Raw genomic sequence first — 24,974 nt, forward strand, 5'->3', positions numbered from 1 at the left:
CACTTCTAACCCTTCACTTTCCCAGACGTAGCAAGACTCAGAAAGACTCTGGGGCAGTCATTTATGCAGGCAGTATTGAGTTCCTGCTGTATTCTAAGCCGTGATCTCTGCCCTCACTGGGAGAGACAAACAGTAAGCAAGCAGAAACATGCATATGAATTAGAAGGCAGAAGAAGCTAAGAAATCAGGGAAGACCTCACTGAAAAGTGACATTTGAGTGAAGATCCAAATGATTGTAGGAAGCCAGCCAAGCCATTTGGAGGGGGAGGTAATCGTCACCGGCAGATGGGACAGCAAGGACAAGAGTGCGTCTCGTGTTTGAGGGACAGCAGGAGGGCAGTTTGACTAGAGCGAAGGTGTGGGTTTTATGGTTCATTATTGAGAGTAAGATGAGAAGCCACGGGAAGGTTTAGAGCAGGGGAGTGGTGAGATCTGATGTACAATGTTAGAGTCCTTCTGGGCAGCCTGTACCAGGACAGTAGACCAGGGATGATGCAGAGTGCGTGGTTCTGGGGACATTTTGAGTCTGAGCCTGTAGGACTTGCTGGTGGGTCGGGTGTGAGGTATGAGAGAAGAGTCAAGGATGACCCTGAGGTTGGACAACTGGAAAGACTGGAGTTGCCAGTAATTTCTCAGTTCATGGTGAAGACAGCAGGAGACGCTGGCTGCTGTGGGAGGTAGGACAGGGCAGAAGTCAGGAGCTCAGTTTTGGTCACATTGTTGCATCTGTAAGACATCTGAGTGCAGTTTGATAACAGCCTAGGCAGTTTGATAACAGCCCTGAGCTCAGGGGGAGGGCTGGAGACGTGCATTAGTGACAAAGACATTTTGGCAGCACAGAGACATTATTTAAAGAGAAATTTACCGAGATTACTTAAAAAAAATTTTTTTTTTTTAAGATTTTTATTTATTCATTTGAGAGAGAGAGCGAGCACGAGAAGGGGAGAGAGGCAGAGGAGAAAGCAGACCCTCCACTGAGCAGGGAACCCAATGCGGGGCTCCATCCCACCTGGGATTACAACCCGAGCTGAAGGCAGATGCCCAACCATCTGAGCCACCCAGGCGCCCCTAAAATTTTTTTAAAAATAAAGTGTAGATAGAGAAAAAGAGAGGTGGCCCAGGCACTGAACTTTCCCAGGAGCAGAAGGAGCTTGAAGAGTAAGGCGTTAATCGTAATTAGAATTAACCGAGCACTTACTACTTGTCAGACAATGTGCTGGGTCATTGAGCACTTTTTCTCATCCTCTCCATTGCCCACATTTGACAGATGGGCAAGCAGAGATTGGCCCAGAGTGTCACAGTTGGTCAGTGGTCGCACTGTGGTTCGAATTCAGGCCCATCTCCTCGAACAGGCTGTGTGCTCTGTCCCTGGCTGTCCTTGCGCCCCACTGTGGTGTCCATGCATTTCAACTTCAGGAAAAACTGCTCCATCTCTGAGAGCAGGTGGTAGGACGCAGCACTTGAAAAACTCAGAAGTACAAGTGCTCATGGAGGAGGGATTCCGAGTGGCCCTTGCCAGCTTCCAAAATAAATATGCCGAGCATAACATTTTTTAGTATTCTCATTTGTTGAAAACTACAAGAGCATATATGTATTGATATGCTTTGAAAAAATATTTAACCCTTCCTCACAGATCCACTCCCGATGGCTAGCTTATCATGAAGTTGCATGAGTTTCCAAAATGCTTACTCATTTATGCTCAAGGTTCCAGTTTCTCTATTTGAACCCTCACCTAACTCCTAACCCTTTAAGTTCACCACTAGGTGAACTTAAATGCTTCTCACAGCCTGTCACATTAAAAGCATACGCACCTTTCAGATCACATCAGATTTCCTCCAAACACCTCTTATTTTCCTATATTCCAGCCTTTTTCTCCTTTTACAGTGCTCCCAGACTCCTGCTCCTGCCTCCCCTTCTCCCAGTTGTCTCTTTTCATTCGTGCTTCCTTCCTGCCTCTGTCGGGGAACTTACCTTTAGGTCTTGGGGGGTCTTTCCTCTCCTTCATTTGCAGGCCCTCTGTACACACCACCAGAGGTTGTAGCACCACAGACGCCCTCTGAGTAGCTTTAGCCAGAGCCATTTCCTTGACAGCTCTTTCTTAGGCAAAGAGGCAGCTGTATTGGATAAGGGCAGAAACCACATTTCCAGTCAAATTCATGTTCCCCGCAGTCCTGCTGTGTGCCAGGTGATTGCAGATCTAGGAGAAGCCCCGGGACATGCTGGTGTTTGCAAGCGGCAAGACAGGAAGATGGGCTAGCCAAGGAGAAGCAGGTAGTCAAGTGAGCGGGACTGATCCATTAAAGCGGGTGCATTGAAGAAGCCGAAGTGGCGGGGGGGTGGGGGGGACTGCTGGAACACCATCTCTTGAGGGGCTGGGCAGGAGCGGGGTCCAGTGAACCAGAGGAGAGACTGGCCTGGTCGGAGCAGAGACTGTTTCTCCATTTGAACAGGAGGGCAGGCAGAGTGTATGGGTACAAACGCACTAGGATGGTAGATGATAGGGAAAGGATGAAGAAATGGTAATGATTTCTGGAGGAAAAAGGCAGAAAACAAGGTAGCCACAGCAGACTAGGGCCCAAGAACACATAGCTGTGTCACTGGGCAGGTGTGCCAGAGAGCTCCGAGCCCACATGCGGTCAGGAGAGGAGACAGCCCCAATGGTCTGTGGCTGCAGGGCCTGCAGGGTGCTGAGGGGAGAGAAGCGCAGGAGAATGGCTGGCCAGCTCCGCTCGCTTCCCTCCCCCCTGCTTCAGGCTGCTGACCAGTGACTGGAAACAGAAATCCCAGCGAGGAAGAGTATTCTGGCAAAGCCAGAGATGGAGTCATTTTCTGAAAGCCAGAAAGCAGACGGGATGAAAGAGAGGAGACTGTCTCTGCAGTGAGCTTGGGGGAGGACAGCTGTGCAAGTGGGAGCCGGTGCAGGGACTGCAGACTGGGTGGTGGCGTGGCAGGAGGGGCTCCTGGAGCAAACCAGTGTGATGAATGAGGGGAGCCAGACCCCTGAGCCCCCACCCCCGTCACTGCGCTGAATGGGGGCGGTGGCCGCAGTTACCCTCAACGTGAAGGATGAGGCTGAGCACCAAGGCCCGTCCTCAGGGGATCCTGCAGGGGCGCCTGGCTGCCTCAGTCTGGAGAGTCTTGGGGTCATAAGCTTGAGCCCCACGTTGGGGGTAGAGTTTACTTTAAAAAAAGAAAGAAAGAAAGAGAGAAAGGGAGGGAGGGAGGGAAAGAAGGAAGGAAGGAAGGTGGCATTTAAAGAAATGATCATTGAAGATGAGTACCCGAAGTCCCGGGGGATTGCCAGATACCGTGATGATTTCAGAGTGTCTGAAATCTTCCTCCTGAGGAGGAATTCTAAGGGAGTTTTGGCTCAATGCCACATCCCCAAAGTCAGAGCAAGTTCCAGGATCTTCCACCGCTTTCCGTACTTCTTGGTTTTGGGATACACTCATAAACTGTTCCTGTGTGAGATATGCGGGAGGCAGAACAAAAATGTCTCAAATTCCGGGTAGTAGGAACTCCTCAATAATGATACTTTTTAGAATTAATCATGTTCCACAGAAATGTCATGTCTTCTGTGCTTAAGATGAAAGCATGACAACACGGGCTCAGAGAGCTTAGTAACTTCCCCAAGATTATCCAGCTGGTGAGTGGCAAGGGCTAGACTCGCACCCAGGGCTCACAGAGGTGCGTTCTTAACCCCTAAGCTAGCTTGCCCTCTCCTCTAGCGCGTGCCTATAAATTAGACATGGTTCCCGCCTGCACAGAGCATTCAGTGTAAGAGATGGAGATAAACAACTATAATGAAGTCACATGGATGAGATGAGAGAGAGACTTGCTCTGGAAGATGGCAAGAACCACAGGAAGCAGAGACTATCACTGGGGCAGCGCGTCTGTCACCTGACCAGAGGTGCCTACTGGCACAGTAGGTATTTGAGGAAAGGAAAAAGAAGTAGTGAGGAAAACAGCTCCATGGATTTTTTATAACTGGAAGAACTGGAGTCCTGGGGATCAGCTGTTTCATTTTACATATAGGTAGATTCAGTCCCGGAGAGAGTAAGAGGTTTGTCCAAGAGTAAACATATTATTGACAAAGTGCATAACCCTGGTCTCCTCACAGTTATGTTGTGTATTGTTTCACAAATAGGGATTAGGCGAAGGTTCAAGGAATCATTCCTGGGCATCCAGTAGATGACACACTAGCCAGAAGAGTCATCTTACCAAAGCCTGGCTCTGAGCCTGGTACTGCCCCTTGAATGAGGTAAACAGCATTCAGGTACTTTGGGACCTGCCCCAGTCTACCCCTCTGGCCTTATCTTCTGTTACTTTTTCTACTTACTCTGTCCTTCAAACTGTTCCCCATTTCCTAATTCTGTGGAAGTTCTGCTCATGCTTGAAGGCATTGCTCAAAAGCCACCCCTTCTGCAAAATCTCCAGTTGCCCCAGTAGGACTCGGCTCCATCGCCAAAGCCATCTGTGTTTGTTATAGAGCTGGTCACATTGGATTTTCCTTTGAGTGTTGCTCCTGCATTGCAAGAGGCAGGGGCTAACTTGCCCATGTTTTCTCTCTTCTACAATACCTCACCTATAATGGGCGCCTAGCTAATGTTTCTTGATTCAAATAGGTATTTTTATCTGTACCTTTCTGCTTTCTAACCTTCTTCCCCAGTTCCTGAATATGCTGGATGATTGGATAGGAAAGAGATTTTTAGGAAATGGTCTTCATGCTTCTCTGTCATGGCAAGTTTCAAGGAAAGTGGGAAAGTCTACGTGTAATTACGTTCTTCTTGGGGACAGTTTGAAAATGATCCGTACACCCAATCGGAGTAAAAAGGAAGTTCTCTTTCTTGCTCCAGTGGGATGTCCCCATGCGTCTACAGGTGGGAGTGGAAACCACTTGTGATTTGAGTGTATGCCAGCTGGTAACTTCACTCCCATAAAAAGAAAACTCTCAAAGGAGGAAGAGTTCTGCCTCTCACTAAGGGAGATCCACAGAGTTTCAAATGTCCAGGGAGTAGAAAGCCCAACTTGGAGGATGGGGAACATCCATGTGTTGTGCTGAGCTGTGCATGAAAACATGACTTATACCACTGGTTGATGACTGAAATACCTAAAGAGGCAGAAGAGCTATGGGACCTTACCTTGGCCTTTTAAAGGGGGCTGTTCTCCCTCACTCGGCATTTTTCTGCAAGACCTTTCGAACAGCAGAATGCTTCTACCTTCAGCATAGAAAGCAGCCAAGCCAGTCTGACCAGCTTGAGGGAAACACCGAACAAAGCTGCCAACTCCAATCACATGAACACTGGTTACTAATTATCTTCTGGCCTCTGTGGGGAAAGATATAGCAGCTTCCTGATTGGATCCTGAGGTTAAAATAGCTCCACATCTCTCTGTGCTCCAGCTGGAGGAGCAAGAAGAGTGTCTCAGACACTTTGGGAGACATTTTCAGAAGGACGGATACAGCCTCAGGCTAACCTGCACCTGTCCACATTTCAGCCCCGCCCAGGCCCATGGAAGAAGGAAGTAAAACGCCCATCTTTACGCACACCAAACATGTGTGAGACCTATGAAGTTAGAGAAGAAAGAGAAGCAGAGAAGAAAGGGCACTGGGGTTCCAGCTGGGAGTATGAAGACCACAGGAGTCTACAGAAGAGGGACCTTACAGGGCTGGATCGACTTTACAGAGAAGGCAGCTTGGATTCCAGACACTGGACCTTGGGGCAGAATCGGCCCTACAGAAAAAGGCATTGTGGATACTGGGCTTTTGAGCAGAGTGAACCAAGCTACGAGGACTGTGAGGAAGCAGAAGAAAGTAGAAAGGACTGTATGAACTACGGAAGTACGGCTCAGAATTGTGATGGTTACAAGAACTCAGAAAACATGGATTATGGGAATCTGAGCCCAGGGACTAAGGGTAACTGGCTTACAGGCAGCCCGGAAAGCTGGACAGCTGGAGGGTATGGGGATGTGAATGGCCACACAGATGGTCAGAATCTGAATGGTGATCCTGAGGTCTCCAAAGAATGGTGCACTCGCCCCAGTGGTTTGAATGATTCTGGGGGGAATTGTGGTCAACCTGAAAAGTGGCACATGGACCACAGGAATTTTAATTATAATCCTGAGGATTATGAAGAAGCTAATTTTTATTATAGAAACCGCAACAATTTATGTCAGGCTCCTGGGAATTATACTAAGGGTCGGTCTGTGGACTTCCCAGATTTGGATGGAGTGAATGAAGGTAAAGAATTTGTCAAGTTCTACGAAAGGGACAGAAAGGTTTATCAAAATGGTAAAATCTGTCCCAAAGCAAAGAGTCATGCGCTGGCTCCCAGTGACTTTGATATGGAAAATAAAGGCTACGATACTCTATTTGCAAACTGTGAGTATAAATTTCAGAATTACAGAGGGACAGATTCTGTGCATCAGATGAAGAATTGGGAGGATAATGGTATTGACAAAGCAGGAAAGACAGCGCTTGGGAGCAGAGGCACATTCCCGGATAGTCTGCAGGATCAGCGGATGAGAGGGGACCCGGGAGAACACCACGGTGGCATTGTTCAGGGCCCTTGGTTAGGGAAGAATACTTGGCATTTTGAGGAAGAGAAGAAAAGAAATGGCCTGGAGACTTGGAAAAGGAATAGTTGCTACCGCCGCACAGCCCCCAGCAGCCTGAGGCGCTCAGAATTTGTGCAAAACAGAAAGAAAACCCAAGGTATGAACTCAGCCATCCTTTTGAGAAGGATACAACATGAAAATAGATAAAAGGGGTGGTTATACCAGGTACTAGGAACACTCATGCACTTAAGGAAACTGACCCTCAAAATTCTTATTTAAGTGTGTCTTGAATGAGAACAGCCTAAGAGATTTAATCCTTTTGGGAGGCACTTCATGGAGCAAGACCATATATAGTGCTATACATATGTACCATGGCCTCCAGAAGGAGACCCTATTCTCATGTGAACTTTCCTTTCCTTCTCGGTTTTGTCAGGCATCTCTAATCCTAAATATCTTTCTATTCTTACTGTAATTTTTTTTTTTTTTTTTTTTTTGGTCTTCTGGGGATGGCAAGTTCATTATCCAGGCACCAAGAGATAATTTATTTTCCTTCTCTCAATCCCTATAGTGTAGACATTAGGGAAAAGAAGATTTAACTTGTTTTATAGAGTGTTCATTTCTTGACATTCAGGAAACTTGCACTACAAGATTGTAGTGCAATCTTGGACTACAACTCTTCTGGAAATCAGAAGATGATATTCTGCATAGTGCTTTGTTCAAGCACACAAGGCTTTGTATATTCAAATTACTCCATCTCCTTTAGCCCTAAACTGAGTTATCTGTAACATGAGTATTAATTGAGTCTTTTGTAATGTAGAGGTTCTTTCTTTCTTGCCAGCTTATCTTCTCCAGGTCTCTGAAATGAACTATGTTTGTTTTATTTTGTTGTTGTTTTTTATAATTTCTGGACTCTCTGTTAAACCTTTATTTTTATTATGTATGTGCTATTCTCCTGTCAGGCCAACTTTCTGGTTGCCAATTTGGGGGAGTGTAGGTTATGGTTATGATCAGAGGATAAGGTGTAGAGTCACAAAATGTGAAGGATCTAGAAAATCTATTGCACACCTTCCTCCTAAGTGGAAAGTCTCTCACCGAGATCTTCGGAATATGTTCACTCTTGGCGGGGGCACGGCAAGTCCCTGGTCTGATATCCCCTAACTGTTGATGGTTTATCCTGTGGTTTTCCAGCACAGTCTAGACTAAACTAGAATTTCCAGGACATTGTTTTGGATAAATCAGGCTCCCCACCTGCATTTGTAAAGATAAGAATGAAACCTACCTGGTTTTAGTTGGGAGAATGAGGTATTTAGCAGCTAGCCACTTTTTCTAGATGCATTTTTGCTCTGAGATGATAGGGATTGAATGACCTCTAAATTCCTTCCAGCTCAAAACAACCACAACAACAGCCACCACTACCCCTCCCCCCACCCAAAAGTGGTTCTATGATTCCTTATATTGGTTTTTGTATTGGTCCTATTCCCTTTCCCCACATCTGTTCCTTAGATGAACTTTGTTTCCTATCTTTAGTTCCTTATTGTATTAAGCCTCTTAAGTGTAATAAATGTGTTTTACTCTCTCTGACTTAATGAGAGTCAAACCCTTCTGTCCAGAGTGGTGAAATTTGCCCTGTGATCTCTCTAACAGTAGCTCAGTCCCACCTTCTGTCATTTCCAGTTTCAGAACTCTCTCTGTATTCGAGGACTGGAGTTTTGATGGTGCGTTCGTATTTCGCTCAGTTGTCACCCCTTTTTTGTACCTCTAGAATCCTCCTTAACCTGTAACAGAATCTTAGTCTGCCCGAAAACCCTTTTGCTTTCTACCATACTTTGCTGGCTGTCTTACACACACACATACCACTGCCCTTCCCGAATGTTACAGTTACAACATGTAATTCAAGAAAGAAACAAGTGTGGGAGTCTGTCTTCTGCCCTGAGTTCACATCTCAGCCCCATCATTTATTAATAATGTAACTTCAGGTGAATTACCTAACCTCTCTGAGCTTTGGATTCCTTATTTATAAAATGAGGCTAATACTACCTGTGTTGGTGTGAGAACATAAATAAAGCACTTAATGACATGCCTGGAACATAGTAGGTGCTCATAAATTATGAGTTCTTTGTCTCATGGTGACCCATCTCCCCTCCCCCTTATCATTTGCTCTGCCAGCCCGTCACTTCCAGGTCTCCTCTCTCCTGAGATCCAGATGGACGCCCCCCACCATGGGACATCTGCCCTCAGACCCTGTGTCTGCAGGTGTGATTACCCAAGGGGAGTGCCCTGTCCCCTCTGCCTCTTCCACTCTCCCCAACCCCCCATCTGAGAAACAAAGCCCCATTTAATGGCTGCTCCAGCCTGTCTCTTGAGCTAGAAACCAGGTCCTTCTATCAGGACGTGTCCCTTCCCTCACCTGCCTTATCAGTCATTCTCCTCTGACAGCCTCAGTCTTACGTGTTGTTAGGGCAGGTCTCTTTGCCCTTAGTCCTAGGGTGCGGCCCCTCGTCCTGGGAGGCGGGCCTTAGTCCTAAGGTATGGCTCTTTTGACGTTTCCGTGGAAAACCAGAGTGTTTATTGAACCTCCTAAGTTGAAGGGACTCACATTTCAGGCGGCGTCTTCTTGGCTCCAGACCGTTGTGAATGAGTATCCGCTGGGCTCTTTGGCGTCCTGCTGTTCTGCTTTCTCCCGGCTTCCTGGAGTCTCAGCACCTGCAGGCAGCAGTTCAGGGATTTGAGGGGAATTTCTGCACAGATCTTGGGCTGCTGTCTGTGTGGCTCCCTCTTTTCCAGACATCTCCCATAATATCTAAACACTTCACAGCCCCACATGCGAGCCTTTGACTCTTCAGCTCAAGAAAATTGCCAGCTGTTGACTTAACATTTTTGCTTTATTCTCCCCCCACCCCCAACATTCTGGAAGACTAGGGATTGACTTCAGGGGATAAGAATTGGGGAAATATGGATCTTACCTAGTTTGCTTCCCTTGTTTTGAGTCTTTTCCCCTCTAGTTTCGGCTGATTTTGGTTGCTTTTCAGTGCCTTTTACATAGTTAATTTAGGAAATGCCTTACGGAGAGTTGCTAATAGTTCTCAACAGGGAACTTGGTAACAATGTAAGAGCTGCGCTCCCATTGCTAGACCAAGAATCAGCAGGAAGATTTTACACTTGCTAGTAACAGAAGTGGTTATAATGGGGAAAGGACTTGGTGCTTCGAATTCCATGTTAACTGAGTTACATGATATTAGGATATTGGAGTGAAGGAATCTTCCAGAGAGAAATAGGACACTTGAATCCAAGTGAGAGTCAAGGCTTGGAGGTCCAGGGTTGGAGGGTTACAGTCAAATCCTGTATGACTATATACATCAGCAAGTCCCATGTTTTATAAATAATGGGTAACCACCAAGACTGGGTCTTAAAAGTCTATGTGGTGGGTTTCAACTAGCACTTTTTTAAAAAGATTTTTATTTATTTATTTGACAAAGAGAGGGATCACAAGTAGGCAGAGAGGCAGGCAGAGAGAGAGAAGGAAGCAGGCTCCCCGCTGAGCAGAGAGCCCTATTCGGGGCTCAAATCCCAGGACCCTGGGATCATGACCTGAGCCAAAGGCAGAAGCTGAACCCACTGAGCCAAAGGCAGAAGCTGAACCCACTGAACCCCATGCCCCTCAACTAGCATTTTTGAAAAATAAATTAGAAGTAAATAGAAAATGTCATAGCACATCTGATGTAGTAAAAGTATGTATGTATGTCATACTTTTGTGTGTGAGCGTACACATACACACACACGTCTTATGTGTTATGTATATGTTGAATCACAGTGTAAAGTGTGGCAGCCACAGTTAAAAAATGTTTGAAAAACACTTAAAGCTGACCCATTGTTTCTGTAACCGAAGAGATGGAGCACAGAGAAATTGAAACGTCTGTCCAAAGTCCTTAGCTTAGGAGCTGAACCAAGGTCTCCTGAAGCCCAGACCAGTGCTCTCAGGGTTGAAGTCAGAAGCACAACTGTAAGTTCCTTCCACGTCAGTGAACTTAGAAAAGCAGAAAAGTGTTGCATTAGGGGTGTTGGAGGAGGGACTTCAAATGGAGGGGGCGGTAGCCAGAGTGACACACTGCAGAAATAGGGGAGGGGTGCGGACCAAAGAAAGACCTTGTATTTGGCAGATAGAGTGAGGAATAGGTGCCACCAAGGCCCAGAGCACATTACAAGGAGTTTAGGAGGGAAGTGGTGATGAAGATAGAGAAGCAATTCCTTTGAAGTCTGGACAGTAATTGTAGTGAAACAACAGAATCCAGGAAAATCTTGTGTGTGTGTGGCTTTTTTTTTTCTCCCAAGATGAGAAAAAGCAGCATAGACCTGAAGGCACTTTTGCCCATATTACACACATAGTTCAGGTTTTAGTACTCTGTGGGGCAAGGTTTCTTTCTTTTCATTGTAGGTGTGTGAACATGATACTTTTGTAGGCTGGATTCAGACTGGATTCAAACTATTCAGACTGGATTCAAACTATTGGAATAAAATGTCTGCCAGTCTTTCCAAAACATTAGCTTTTCATCCTGGCTCATGTCATAGCTGATTGAAAGCCGTGAGTGTGGCAGGTGCCATGAGGGGCATACCCATCCGAGTCACAAATGACCAGCAAAACAGAGGTTTCACACTCAGTAATGCTGGTGTTCCATGCTCAGTAATGCAGGTAGGGGCGGTAGGATTACTGTAACTCACCTGCTTGGCTGTTCTTGGGGCACTTTGTGCCACTCCCTCTAATGTCATTCTGTTACTATAAGCATGAGCCGCTCCCCAATTTTTAGCTCACGAGAGTGTGTTGAGTCCCAAACACTTACATTCTGGTTAGACCTCGCTTGCCTGACGGTCCTGAGGAGGGGTGGGGCTCCTGCTCCAATGCAAGCTGGCTAGAAGCATGTGTCCTCTTCCTGACCAGCTCTTCCCTTTCTCTCTCTCTCTCTCTCTCTCCTTCAGGGACCGTCTTTCTCTTGATGTTTTTTGCATTTCCCTGAGTGTCTGCTTCTCTCGTTGCAGACTCACACTTACCGTTTACTCATAGTTTCTACTCCTGCTTCACTTTAGATTACATAGAACCAGACTCTTGTCCCACCACTGCCTTGGGCCATTATTACAGCTTCTGTTCCTGTCTAATCTGCCTGATATCCTAATTCAGATTCCGGGGAGAGCAAGTACAAGTGATTCAGCTGGTGTGTTTTAGTTCCTCCTCATCATATGAACTAACCATTCATTGATCTAGGTACAAACCAGTGGCCCAGAATGGTACAGGTGTGTCCGGGACGGGGGTCACGGGGACTGCCGACCCCGCCCATTTGGAATGGGGTGAGCTCTAGAGTGCCCCAGTTCTGAGGCATGGCTGGCCCACACCAGCCCCTGCATTTGGAACTGGGTGGAGGTGTTTTTTGGCTGTCACAGTGGCAGGTGCAAGGAACTATTTGTTTAGAAGGCAAGGACCAGGGACACAAAATGTTTTCAGTGTGTAGACCTGTCCTATCCAATGAATTGTCCTCTCCAGAGTGCCAGTTGTGTTCCCACTGAGACACTGGAGAAGATAGATAAGACTTGTGCCGGCCTTCAGGCACTTGCAGTTTTGAAAAGAAAACAGCATATAAACAAATAGTTAAAATACAATTTTATAAGTCCCTTAAGGGGAACTGTTAGATACCTTTACTCCACTTGCCCTACTACCTGTATAACCTTGTGTAAAGAATTTAATCTCACGAGCTGCAGTTTCTTTATCAATAAAACGAGCTGATATGCCTACATGACAGTATTTTGAAGATTAGGTGAGTTTACAGATATCTACGTACCTTGAACAGTCCAGTAGAGCCTGGCATGTGGGAATGCTAAATAAACATAAGCCGCCACCGTCACTTCACCAGCACAGAGATCCCACATCCCCTTTGACTACAGTTCCACAGGAATTTAGTAGCCAGTACTTGTACTTAGTGCTGTACCAAGCATCAGGGGGTATCCAGAGAAGGGTGTCCCCCGACCCCCAGTATACACACAGGACTTTACAGACCAGGTGAAGAGGTAAAATGTAAAACAATCATGTACTATGGTACAGAAATGTACCATCTAGATAGTGAATGCTAGGGACAGTCAGAAGGGGAAAGCTCAGTCCTTATCTGAGTTAGGGGAGAAGGCTTTAGGAAGATGTTTGAACTTGAGCTAAAGCTGAAGAGAGTAATGGAGGTTGACCTAGGCAGAGAGAAGCAGGGGGAGCATTCCCAGCTGGGGAAACTTTATGAGCAAGGGTACATAATTGTGGTGACAGAGAAACACAGTGTGGGGAGCACTGGAGTACTGAAGTCTCAGAAACCAGATGGCGGCTTTGACCAGAGCTTGAGAAATAAGATGGGCTAGGCGTGCATGGGTTGCGTCATCCTCTCAGATGTAATCACTGAAACTCTGCGTAGATGCCTTCTGTGAGGCAAAGAGTGACTGGGGAGAAGAGCAGGTGTCTGAGAACCGAGCCACAGTTTGGGGGCAGACAGTGGAGGGATAGGGCAAGATCATGTGAGGAGGTCAGGAGAAAACCAGAGAATTTACCTTCAATGTATGTACTTTTTATTAGCATATAATGTATTATTTGCTTCAGGGGTACAGATCTGTGATTCATCAGTCTTAAACAATTCACAGCGCTCACCATACCATACACCCTCCCCAGTATCCATCACCCAACCTCCCCATCCCTCCTACCATTCTCCCCTCCAGCAACCCTCAGTGTGTTTCCTGTGATAAAAAGTCTCTTATGGTTTGTCTCCCTCTCTGGTTTCATCTTGTTTCACTTTTCCCTCTCTCCCCCTATAATTCTTTGTCTTGTTTCTCAAATTTCTCCTATCAGTGAGATCATATGATAATGGTCTTTCTCTGATTGACTTATTTGGCTTAGCATAATAGCCTCTGGTTCTATCAGTGTCGTTGCAAATGGCAAGATTTCATTTTCTGATGGCTGGATAATATTCCATTGTATATATATACCACATCATCTTTATCCATTCATTTGTTGATGGACATCTGGACTCTTTCCATAGTTTGGCTATTGTGGACATTGCTGCTATAAACATTGGGGGGCACGTGCCCCTTCAGATCACTACATTTGTATCTTTAGGGTAAATACCCAGTAATGCAATTGCTGGATCATAGGGTAGCTCTATTTACAACTTTTTGAGGAACCTCCATACTGTTTTCTAGAGTGGGTGCACCAGCTTGCATTCCCACCAACAGTGTAGGAGGGTTTCCCTTTGTCCGCATCCTCGCCAGCATCTATCATTTCCTGACTGGTTAATTTTAGCCATTCTGACTGGTGTGAGGTGGTATCTCATTATGGTTTTGATTTGTATTTCCCTGATACCAAGTGATGTTAAGCACTTTTTCACATGTCGGCCTTTTGAATGTCTTCTTTACACATATGTCTGTTCATGTCTTCTGCCCATTTCTTGATTGGATTCTTTGTTCTTTGGGTGTTGAGTTTGATAAGTTCTTTATAAATCGGATACTAGCCCTTTATCTGATATGTCATATGCAAATATCTCCTCCCATTCTGTGGGTTGTCTTTTGGTTTTGTTGACTGTTTTCTTTGCTGTGCAAAGCCTTTGGTCTTGATGAAGTCCCAATAGTTCATTTTTGCTTGCCTTTGGTGATGGAAAATGCTGTTGGATTTGTTGAGGAGGTTATTGTTTGGCTGAAAAGACAATATTGATGTTATAGTGATACTCAGAATTACTTTCAGAGGATTTCTATGGGGGATGAGGTCATAGAAGGAGTGCATGAAGATCACTCTTTCAAGACCTTTGGCAAAAAGAATCAAAGACCTGTGACTGTATCTGAGGGGTCACAGAGTTGGACAAATCTTTCCTGTGCTTACTTTTTACAATCAGGGTGGTGTTGCTTATTGGAGGACAGATGGGTAGGCAGGAGGGAAAGGAGAAGGAAAGGGTTAATATATGGAGGCAAAAGACATATCTTGGGGGGCCATATTTACCCAAAGGTTAGGAGATGACTGAAGCCTGAGAGGAAATAAGGCCCTCCTGAGTTTGGAATGATCCAGTCTGGTAGATGCCCACCAAACCCAAAGACCTTGCCCTGGCATCAGAAGCTGTGTCCTCAAGCTAGGTTGTCTGTTTTCTCCACAAGCCATGCCCTAAATTGTCTTTGTAGAATAGTTCATCAGCAACATAGGAAGATTGGCCTGGGGCGATGGCAGGTCTCTGTAAAAGCGAGAGATCTTAAGGAAAGGCAAGCTGTTGGGGGTGGATAGGAAGAAGAGCTCTTGAGGACCATCTTTCATGCAGACTGGAGGATGTTAGAGGGCGCAGTGGGAGGACCGGTGAATCAAAGCAGCTAACTTGCAAAACCACGGCAGGCCTGGCCTTAAATAGGATGTCAAAGTGAGAACCCAGGAACTTGACTCACCCACAGAGTAGATGCCCCAGAATTTTCCAAATTGGTACTTCCCGAGAAACCAGGCAGTGCCCACACTGGGCATGACCATCAGGCTGTAATCGTGCCCACGCACAGTGATTACTGGTGGGAAGGGACATGTTTGCATACACGGTTCCACAGTGGACCTCATTCCACCATATCAAGAAACCCATAGCTTCTAACTGTGAACTGAGAGGAGGCTGATGGAATATATTATGTTTCATTGACTCTAAAACACCATCTATTGTAAGACATTGAAAAAGTTTAGGTACCATTAAAAAGACAACATCTAATTAAACTTTAACACACTATTGGAAAACACATCTTGCTTTTAGAGATGTTAAAATGTGAAAAAAATGTGCATCTTAGCATCTACTGAAATGTGAAGATGTTTCTACTTAGTGCTGACCTCACAGCGATACTTAGATGAAAAATATGGTAGAATTTCTTTAACTTTCCTCAGTGATTTGGAGATAGGAAATTCAATTTTTTTTGGTCTCCAGCCTCTGCCCGGCTTAGAGGAGGATGGAAACCTCATTTACCCCCAGTGCCACAGGTCCTAAATTTTAACTAAAATTTTCATAAAACTTAGGATAGTTCATGATTTTTCAAAATCTTTGGATAATGTCTTGTATCCCAACAATAGCAGAGTAATGCTTAGGACACTCTAAGTTACAATGATTGTTGCCATTTATTAAGTGCCACTTGCTGTGCTAAATCCTATGGATTAGGTATACATTAGGTACTGAAGTCCAGTAGCATCTAAGCTTTGTGACGGTGGTAAAGAGAGTATTTCCAGAACCTAGTAAGTTGGGATGTCATAGGTACTCACTGAATGTGTGTTGTCAAATGGAATATTCTATTTTGGGGCACGGAATAGGTTCACTGAACAGTAGGTAGGGTTTTAATACATGTTCTGTTCCAAGTTGAGATAACTGCACTCTAGTCCTAGTTTTCCTATTTCTTTTTTCCTATTTATTACAATAAATGGATGTTGGATTTTTTTCAAATGTATTTTCCCCCCTGTCAATTGACGTGGTCCAATGATTTTTCCTCTTTTGCCTGTTGATGTGGTAAATTACATTGTGTGATTTTCAAAAGTTGAACCGGCATCATACTCCTAGAATAAATATGACTTGAGGGTGTTAAAAAAAAAAAAAGATAAAATGGTACATATTATTTTGAAGACTTTATTTATTTGACAGAGAGAGAGATCACAAGTAGGCAGAGAGGCAGGCAGAGAGAGGGTGGGAAGCCGGCTCCCTGCCAACCAGAGAGCCCGATGTGGGGCTCGATCCCAGGACCTTGGGATCATGACCTGGGCTGAAGGCAGAGGCTTTAACCCACTGAGCCACCCAGGTGCCCTGGTATGTATTATTTTGTATTGCTGCTCAAGAAGGGAAGTTTAGGGAAAAGACCGATGCAGGGATTAGAGAGGCTTTCATCTACCTGGACTTAAAGGACAGAAGGTGAGGAGAAAGTTAGAAAGACAAGCTGGGCTTGTCATGTTCAAGGATGAGGAAGGGAACATATACTGGAAGTTGGTGTCACTGAGTTCCATAATAATGGCAGCAAGGACCCTGTCCTCAGGGCTTGAGGAGACGAAGTGGCTGCCTGGCTGTGTCCAAAGAGGCCTTACATACCAAGTGCCACTGCTTTTGGGATTAGTTAGTAGCTGATGTGGTTACTCCAAACTGAGATGAGTAAATGAAGTAATAAGGTAGCACATCATGGAAGAGTTTAGATCTCCGAAGTGACCAACGAGTCCCAACCCTTTTGTTATATATATATATATATATATATATATATGGAAACAACACTCCAGAGAGGTCCTGTAACATGTCTGAGATCACACAGGAAGGAGGGGAGGCAGGGCTTTTTTGAGTACTTTATTCACTATACCTGCTGTCCTCTGAAGATCTTAGAAGCAGCTCCAGAAACTGCTCAGAAATGGAAGCCAGAGGAGATAGAGGAGAGAGGGACTACTCTCCTTCTCCACTACCCAGAGCTTGTTTAAACCAACACAATACTTTATGATTGGGTTCCCAGGGAAAACCTGACTTATATTTCCCTTGTGTTGAGGTTTTATTTTTTTTTCCGTGTTTCAGCTAGAAAACAGATACTAGCAATATAATGTCAGATATCCTGAGTTTAATGAGATTTTACCATCAAAATATCGGATCACACTTGGAAAGAATCTTTGAGAGATTGGGTTCATTCTAATAAATATAACCAAAGCCCTCAATGCTTAAGTTGATTCTATTTTGCATTATTTGTTTGTTTCATGAATTTATGTTTTGCCTGTTCAAGTAGATTCATTAAATCAAATGGGAGTAACTTTAAGTACCACCAGTTATACCCTGTTCCATTTACTATTCCTGAACTCAGGAGAGATGACATAACTTTCCCGATGAGACTAAGGAAAGCTTTTGAGGGCATTTCAACTTTTTCTACTTGCCCAATGGCCTAACACTCTGCTTGGTAGCTCCCTATTAAATATTCATACAGTTTTGTAGTTAGAACTTGAATAGGATTATGATTCAGGGAAATTGATTGTGGGGGGATGCTCATTTATAAAGGATATGTAAAATACTATGAGAGCAAGTGGAAGGAATAAAAGTTAATTAACTACCTCACAGAAGCTGCAAAGTCTAGTTTTATAGGGTAGGATAGAAAAATAGCCAGAGGGGCACGGACATGAGCAAATTTTGAAACATCACCGTGGTGTCATGATTAAAATTGGAACTATAATGCCAGGTATGGCCATGTGCATAGGAAGAAGACCTATAATCCAGAACAGACCTTGACCCCTCATGGGAAGCACAGGCTGTGGATGCTGGATTTGAATATGCAGCTGTCTCAGCCCTGCAGTCACACACCAGCCATGTCAATGCTTTGTGCCCCTGTTTCCTCATTTGTAAAATGAGAGCAATAATAACTTCCTTCAAGAGACTTGGTAAATATAACATCAGGTACGTGTGTGTTTGGATAATAAAGTTTTTCATATATAGGTTTTTTTGGGGGGGCTGATTATAATCGATATCTGCTTACTCAATAATTTATTCTTGGCGGGCTATTTTATGAAAACTGTTTTTGCTCTCTTGATAATTCCACTTCTGCTGCCTAAAGATTAAGTAACAATAGTGCTGTCCCACCAGCAATACACCCCTCTAGGAGTGATGTGTATTGGAAAGTGTTCAAAAATGGTGCTTGAGTTGGTCCTAGAATTAAACTTCCCAGCCTAGCAGTATAGGAAGGTGCAGACTTGGATACGGTGCACCTGACTCCTTGGCTCTTCCCAAGACCCGGATAGGATCTAGAAAAAGGAAGGGGCAAATGAGAAGTTTTGAGCTGAGTTCCCCCTGGTGGAAACCCTCCCAGCAGGGACTGTGCTAGAGGCTACTTGCCAAAGTAGGTGGCAGTTACAGAGCAAAGGCTACAGGGAAAGTTTTTTCAGTTGCCTTTGAGATTTAGGACCTAAAGGGGATCAATTCCTCTCTGAAGCCGGGTGGCCCCGAGTGTTGCAGGTGCTAAAGGTAAAGACAGGGTGGGGGCTGGGTGGCCTGCCTGGAATGGCAGGAAATGCGGGAAAACCAGGATTTCTGATTGCCCCGGTTGGGACTGGGGAAGATGAGCAAATTTACAAAGACAGCCTGCTCGGGAGACTGTGGTGTTGTTACTTAAGCAGCATTTCCTGACCCACTGTCTCCTGCAGTCTACAGGGATGGGGCCAGCAAAGAGACCTCAGATCATTAAAAAGTGAAGAAAGAGTTTGCAATGGATTAACAGAGTAATTGAGAACTGTTGGTGTTAGAATATTCTCATTTTATAGCAAATGTTCTCTCCTCCACCTTTTTACTCTTTGTCATATCAGCGTTACATGTTCACTGTAGAAATACTAGAAAACACAGCCCAAGAAAGGAAAAAAAAAATCAGCACTTCCATCTCTGCCAAGACTTTCTCATTTTCAGATATATGCACTGAAAGTATTTTCCCTTTTTAACTAAATTGCAGTTTGTTCATAAACTCTTGGTGTACGCTTTTTCCATTTAACCACACACAGACAACATTCCATGTTAAATAAAAATCTGTATCTCCGTGGCTATAATAGTATTTTGTCATACAGATATGCCGTAATTTATTTAACCAGTTCCTTTTGGGGAGAAAGTTTGGCTGTTTCTGCTTAGGTCGTTCTGAATTTTTTTTACACATTGGAGAACATCCCTGCCTATGCATCTTGCGCATTTGTCCAACTACTGATGTATAATATCTTCCTAAAAGTAAACTTCTGGCTTAAAACGTTTGACTTTTTTTATTTTAAGAAGTAGAGAAAGTAGGGGCGCCTGGGTGGCTCAGTCAGTTAAGCATCTGCCTTTCGCTCAAGTCATGATCCCAGGATCCCAGGTTTGAGTCCCAAGTCGGGCTCCCTGCTCAGTGGGGAGCCTACTTCTCCCTCTCCCTCTACCTTTCCCACTGCATGTGCTCGCCTTCTTTCTTGCACTCTTCCTCAAATAAATAAAAATCTTTTTTGCAGTGTTTTTTTTTTCAAGATTTTATTTATTTGTCAGAGGGAGAAAGAGAGAAAGAGCACAAGCAGGGGGAGTTATGGTAGGCAGAGGGAGAAGCCTGCTTCTCCCTGCTGAGCGCTGAACCCAGTGCTGGACTCAATCCCAGGACTCTGGGATCATGACCTGAGCCCAAGACAGGCTCTTAACCAACTGAGCCACCCAGATGCTCCTAAATAAAGAAAATCTTAAAAAAACAAAACAACAACAGTATTACAAGTTATTACCTGCTGCCCTGCCCCTTGAGGTATCATGTCTGTCAGGGTTGACAAGAAGGAGCTGAGGGTTCTTGAAGGGGGGGCTCCCCCCTTCCTTTAGGAAGATGATGACTCTGTAAGTCAGAAAACCATCAGATGACAGCATAAAATAAGCATTTTCCTTGGTTTCACGTATGTTCTGCTGTAAATTATCAGAATACTGTGGAATCGTTACTGTGCTTGACACCGTTAGATTGGATCCTGAGGGGTTATTGATTCTGCCAAATGGGGTTTTACAGATCCCCTTACATGAAGATATGCAGATGTGCTTACATATGTAATTGCTCATGGTGGGTGCTTCAGAGCCGCTCTGCCCTGCCGTACTGTTGGCTCCGTGGTGGCCGCCAACCCCCCCCCCCCCCCCCCCAGGTAGAATTTGGGTCACTGCTGGCCTCACTTGCCCGCAGACACTGTAGCTGTGGGTCAGGGGCCATAGGTGGGCTCCAGTCCCAGCTGCACTTACTGAGGACTGTGCTTACTGAGCCGGTTCACGGAGTTCTCGTTTCTCGCCCGTGCCATGGGGACGATATGGTAGGCTTGTTAGGAGGATTAAATACCCTGGTGTTTGTAAAGTGCTGAGAACCATGCTTGACGCACTCCGTGAGGCCCTGTAAGTGTTGGTTAAAATACGAAGCTCCGAGGGGCTGCACGAGCAGGTGGAGGGAAGCCAGGACGGGCTCACCAGCCTGGGGAGGTGGGGGGGCCTCCCAGAGAGAACTGCCATTCCAGACGCAGCGTGAAGGGCTCTTACCGAAAGCTGTCACCTCCGAGATTGCTCAAACTTTCACCAACAGAGACGTTTCTTAGTTAGCTTGACACCTGATTTTCAATTACTGGTGATACATTAATAGATTCGGGTGCGATGGAGAAGTGCAGGCTCAGCACTTTCAGAGCCTTCTGCCCCAGAGCCAGCTCCTGCCCTGATGCGGGTTTTCTTTTTTCCACTCTTTCCCTTCTCTCTCTCTCTCTCTCTCTCTTTTTTTCACGTAGTGGCCTCTTTTTCTGCAGCTTTCATTTCCTTAGTTTCTTTCAAAGTGTGAGTGCTTGAGAGCTGTGAGCAGGGCTCCCAGTCCCTGTAAATCCCTCCGGGTTCTCTTTGCTGTGCTGGGCCCGGCCCACTGGGATCTGCATTCTGCTGGCTACAGAGTAAGGCCCCAAAGTGGGAGGGCTGGGTCCCTGGACAGAGCCCTGGCCAGCGGGGAGGAAGGGGTGCTGCCGAAAGCCAGGTCCTAAGGCAGACAGAGTAGACAAGTGCCACCCACTTGTCTACTTAATGTCTACTTGCCTCTTAAATGAGAGCTGGATAGGCCTTCAGAATTCTTCCCTAGAAAGCATCCCCCCAAAACAAAGCGTAGTAAGTGTAGGCAAAGTGGGAGGCAATACTCTTCGGTTAAAACCTGAAGTTAAACTGTGACTGTTTTAAGGAGCAGGAGAGGAAGGCGTGAGAGGAAGGTGTGGAGTTTGAGTAAAGCTGGGCCTCACCCTGCAGCTCGTTCCCCAGGAGGATTCCAGTTCCATCCTTTAGAACCGGCCCTGCCGTGATAGCCTCGGGGACTCGGGCGATTCATATGTAAATGTGGGAAAGCCTCAGGGAAATGCCTACCCTATTCAAAGGATTTGGGGGTTGCGGAGCATTCCAGAGCTCTGGGAAGATTCTGCTCTGCCAGTTACCCTGGGACCCACAAGTCCTCCCCCTGGCTGCGGCCCTCGGGCCCTGCAGGTGCGTCCCGGGGCACCGGAGCCCTCGGCAGCAGGTGGGGCAGCCTGAGCAGCTGGGGACCTTGTCGGCAGGTCAGAGACTTTCCCCACCAAACCCAGATCCAGCTTGCAGAGGAAGCCAGAAGTGAGTGGCTTTTTTTCTGTGACCCTGCTTACAAGTGTGGCTTGTAGAGTTGAGGGAAACTGCGGGGTTGCTGGACCCCCTCCTTACCCCACCGAGGAAGGAGCCTGGTGACCCACGCTAACCTGCGGGGTGGGGGTCCTGAGAGTGGCTGGAATGGGGACTTTGTGCTGGTGGTGGGACCTGGGACCGGGAAGGGGAACAAAAGGAAAGAAACAACCCCGCACGAACTGTTTGATCAGAGAGACTAATTTTGTGCAATCAGCTTTGGCTCCAGCCCCTGAATTCCTCTAGGGCCATCCCAGGAAGAAGGTGGGAGCTGGTCTGCACAGGGCAGTGTGGGCTGGTACTGGCCTCAGCCTCCTCCTCCATGTGCTTCCTCAGTTTTTATTGTTCTGAGAGAAAAGTGGAGTGTTCCAGTATCTTGACAGACGAGCATTTTGACTTGGAGCATTTTACCTAAATCTGGTGCAGAGAACATATTTTGGCCTGTGGTGGGAAAAGAACTAACTTGTGTTGAGTTATGGCCTTGTTTATTCCCTCAACAGCTTGGCAAAGCAGGCACAATTACCCTCATTTTACAGATGAGGACATTGAGGCCCAGAGGTCAAAGTGGCCTCTGTCGGGGTTGACCAGATAGAGCAGGGAAGAGCAGGGTTCCAAGCCTGTCCACACTGCAGCTCGCTGAGCGAGGAGGCCCCCTCTCTCACTCGGTCATCCCAGGCACTAAAATTTTACATCAGAACTTTTTCCTTACGCAATACGTGGAATAACGGAAAATGGGTTTTACATTTGGAGTCATTTCAAGCCAGATATTTCTAGTTTGACTTAATCTTGAGAATTAATATGTGTTTAGAGCTTGAGAGTCACCTATACCTTCAGAAACATGTAGAATTTTAACAAAATTGCCGATACAGTCTTTGAGGATTTTAAATCATGCTAAAGTGTTCTTGGTCCAAGAGTTTATAAATACACCTGCCAAAAAAAAAAAAAGAAAAAAGGAAGCATCACACTGGTCATTTAAAAGAATTGTTACCATTTCATTTTTCTCTTAATAAAAATAAAAATTGAGTTTCTTAGTGTAGGTTGCTGGCTTTTGATTGATGAATACACTTAAGCTTTCAGCTATTATAATTAATAGAATTTTGATTCCTGAGATTTGAATAGTTTCCAGGGAATTTTCAAGAGTTGAGGCAAATAAAGCCCTGACCTTTTCTAGTTGAGATTCCAGTCTAGGGAGGCAAATTGGTATAGGGTGAAGTGCATAGGATTTAGATTGAAATATATTCAGATTAAAATTCCAGCCCTGCCATTTACTCACTACATAACCTGGGACAAGTTGGTCAGCCTCTCAAAACCCACGTTTTCTATTAAATCAAGTAATAATAAATCAAATAAGAAGTTCAGAGTTTTGACATGAATATTAAATAAGTTCAGGGACATAAATAGGTAAAGTGTATTGCCCTTGGTAGAAATTCAATAAATGTTCTCCCTTTCAGAGCTTTTTGTCCTGTATTAAAAACGAGTGTCTTCTAAAAGTAACGTATAATTATGTTGTACACCTAAAGCAAGCATGTCAATTATTCCTAAATAAAAAAGATAATAATACATTTTAAAAATGAGCTTCTCTTCTCAACTTGCCACTTATGGAACCATATTTGGGAGTGAGATCCTATTGCTTGTAATTGCAAAGAAAATTTGAAACAAGGCTATTGAAAATGAATTTTTACGTATGCTACAATTAATTTGGGCCGATGATTTAGCATTCTTGTGAAATAAGAGTTATGCTTGAACTTCTGTCATTCGTTTGCCCAAAAAAATTTCAAGAAAGATATTTTCCAATTATGTCTTTTTAAACTTTGTTTTGAATAGTATAAAATTTACACGATTGCAATAGTACCAAAAACCTCCTGTATATCCTTTATTCACATTCCACCAGTGTTTAACATTTTGTTAGGTTTTTGTATTCATTCTCCACACACACACATAGACACACACACACTTTTTTTCTGACTGAGTGTAGGTTTCATACATTGTGTCTTTTTGTAAGCGTCCATGTGTGCATTTTGTATGAACCATGGATGTCATACCTGACCGCATGGATTTGCCATTTTAGGAAATTTTTCACTGATTTAATCATTTATCTAACTTATAGTCAATATTACAACTTCACCAATTGCCCTAGTAACGTCCTTTGTAGGAATTTTTCCCCCAGATCAGGACCTAGTTCATATTCACACGTGGCATTTATATATCATCTCCTCAGTTATCTTTGGGAACTCTCAGGCTTTGCTCGCTCGCTTGCTTGCTTTAAGTAAACTGTACACCCAGTGGGGGGCTCACACTCATGACCCCCAGATCAAGACTCACAGGCTCCACCAATTGGGGAGCCCCTGCTTGTCTTTCATAACGTGACATTTTGGAAGAATACAAATTCTCAATCTGCATGTGTCTGCTGTTTCTTCAAGATTTGTTTGAGATTTATGCATGTTTGACGGGGATACCGCATAAGGGATATGTGTTGTTTCCAGATATGACAAACAGAAAAATATGATGTCTGTTTGCCCCTTATTGGTGACGTGAATTTTGTTTACTCAGTGACCATATTCTCCCTTTCTCCATTATATATAGTCACTATTTTTTCATTTTTGTAATTAATAAGTAATTTGTAGTAACGATCTCAAAACTGCAAATATCCTCATCATCAGACCCCACCATCAACACCAGAATCACCCATTGATGATTTATGCCTGGACCACATTTTATTCTGATCATTGCAAAATGCTGGTTTTCTAATTCCCATCATTTCTTCTATATTTATTAGTTGACATTATACCATAAGCAAAAACATTATCCTCTCCCCATTTACTTATATACTTATATGTTATCAATATGAATTCATGGATTCTTAGTCAATGGATTATAGTCTATAGCTTATTTACTTTGATACTCAAATTATACCAGATTTGGCCAGTGGGAGCCGCGTTAAGCCACCTCCATGGCTTTTGGAAATACTTTCATTGTTTTGTTGGGCACTTTCTTACTTTCTGCCATTCAGTGTTTCCGGTTCACCTGTACCTTCCTTGCCCCAATCTTAGTTATTTCTCCAAAGAATTCTGGTTCCTTTTAGTGGAGAGTGGTTTTTAGAAACCAGAATCTGGGTGCATTCTTTTTTAAACATTGGAATTCCTAGAGAAGGGGCTGTGGGGAAGATTTTTGAAGACTAAAGTCTGATGTGAAAGCCTCGTTTCCCATAAATCGTACCAACACATGTGTTTTTGCTTCTTAGATCTGCTAAAAATATTCTTGTGA

General features: G+C 44.7%; 1 protein-coding gene across 3 annotated transcripts in view; it reads left to right on the forward strand.

Annotated features, from left to right (window-relative positions):
- The window catches only part of DNMBP (dynamin binding protein), a 104,212-nt gene that overhangs the window by 55,503 nt on the left and 23,735 nt on the right, over positions 1–24,974 (forward strand). Inside the window, exon 1 of one of the 3 annotated variants that reach the window (XM_059169220.1) lies at positions 5,135–6,712. The exons of the other annotated variants lie outside the window; for them this stretch is intronic. Within the exon in view, the coding sequence (XP_059025203.1) occupies positions 5,554–6,712 (1,159 nt within the window). The 5' untranslated portion in view covers positions 5,135–5,553. Of the gene's footprint in view, positions 1–5,134; positions 6,713–24,974 lie in introns of those variants that run through there. 3 annotated transcript variants of the gene reach the window in all.

The sequence above is a fragment of the Mustela lutreola genome, chromosome 4, assembly GCF_030435805.1.
Source record: "Mustela lutreola isolate mMusLut2 chromosome 4, mMusLut2.pri, whole genome shotgun sequence".
Lineage (NCBI taxonomy): Eukaryota > Metazoa > Chordata > Mammalia > Carnivora > Mustelidae > Mustela > Mustela lutreola.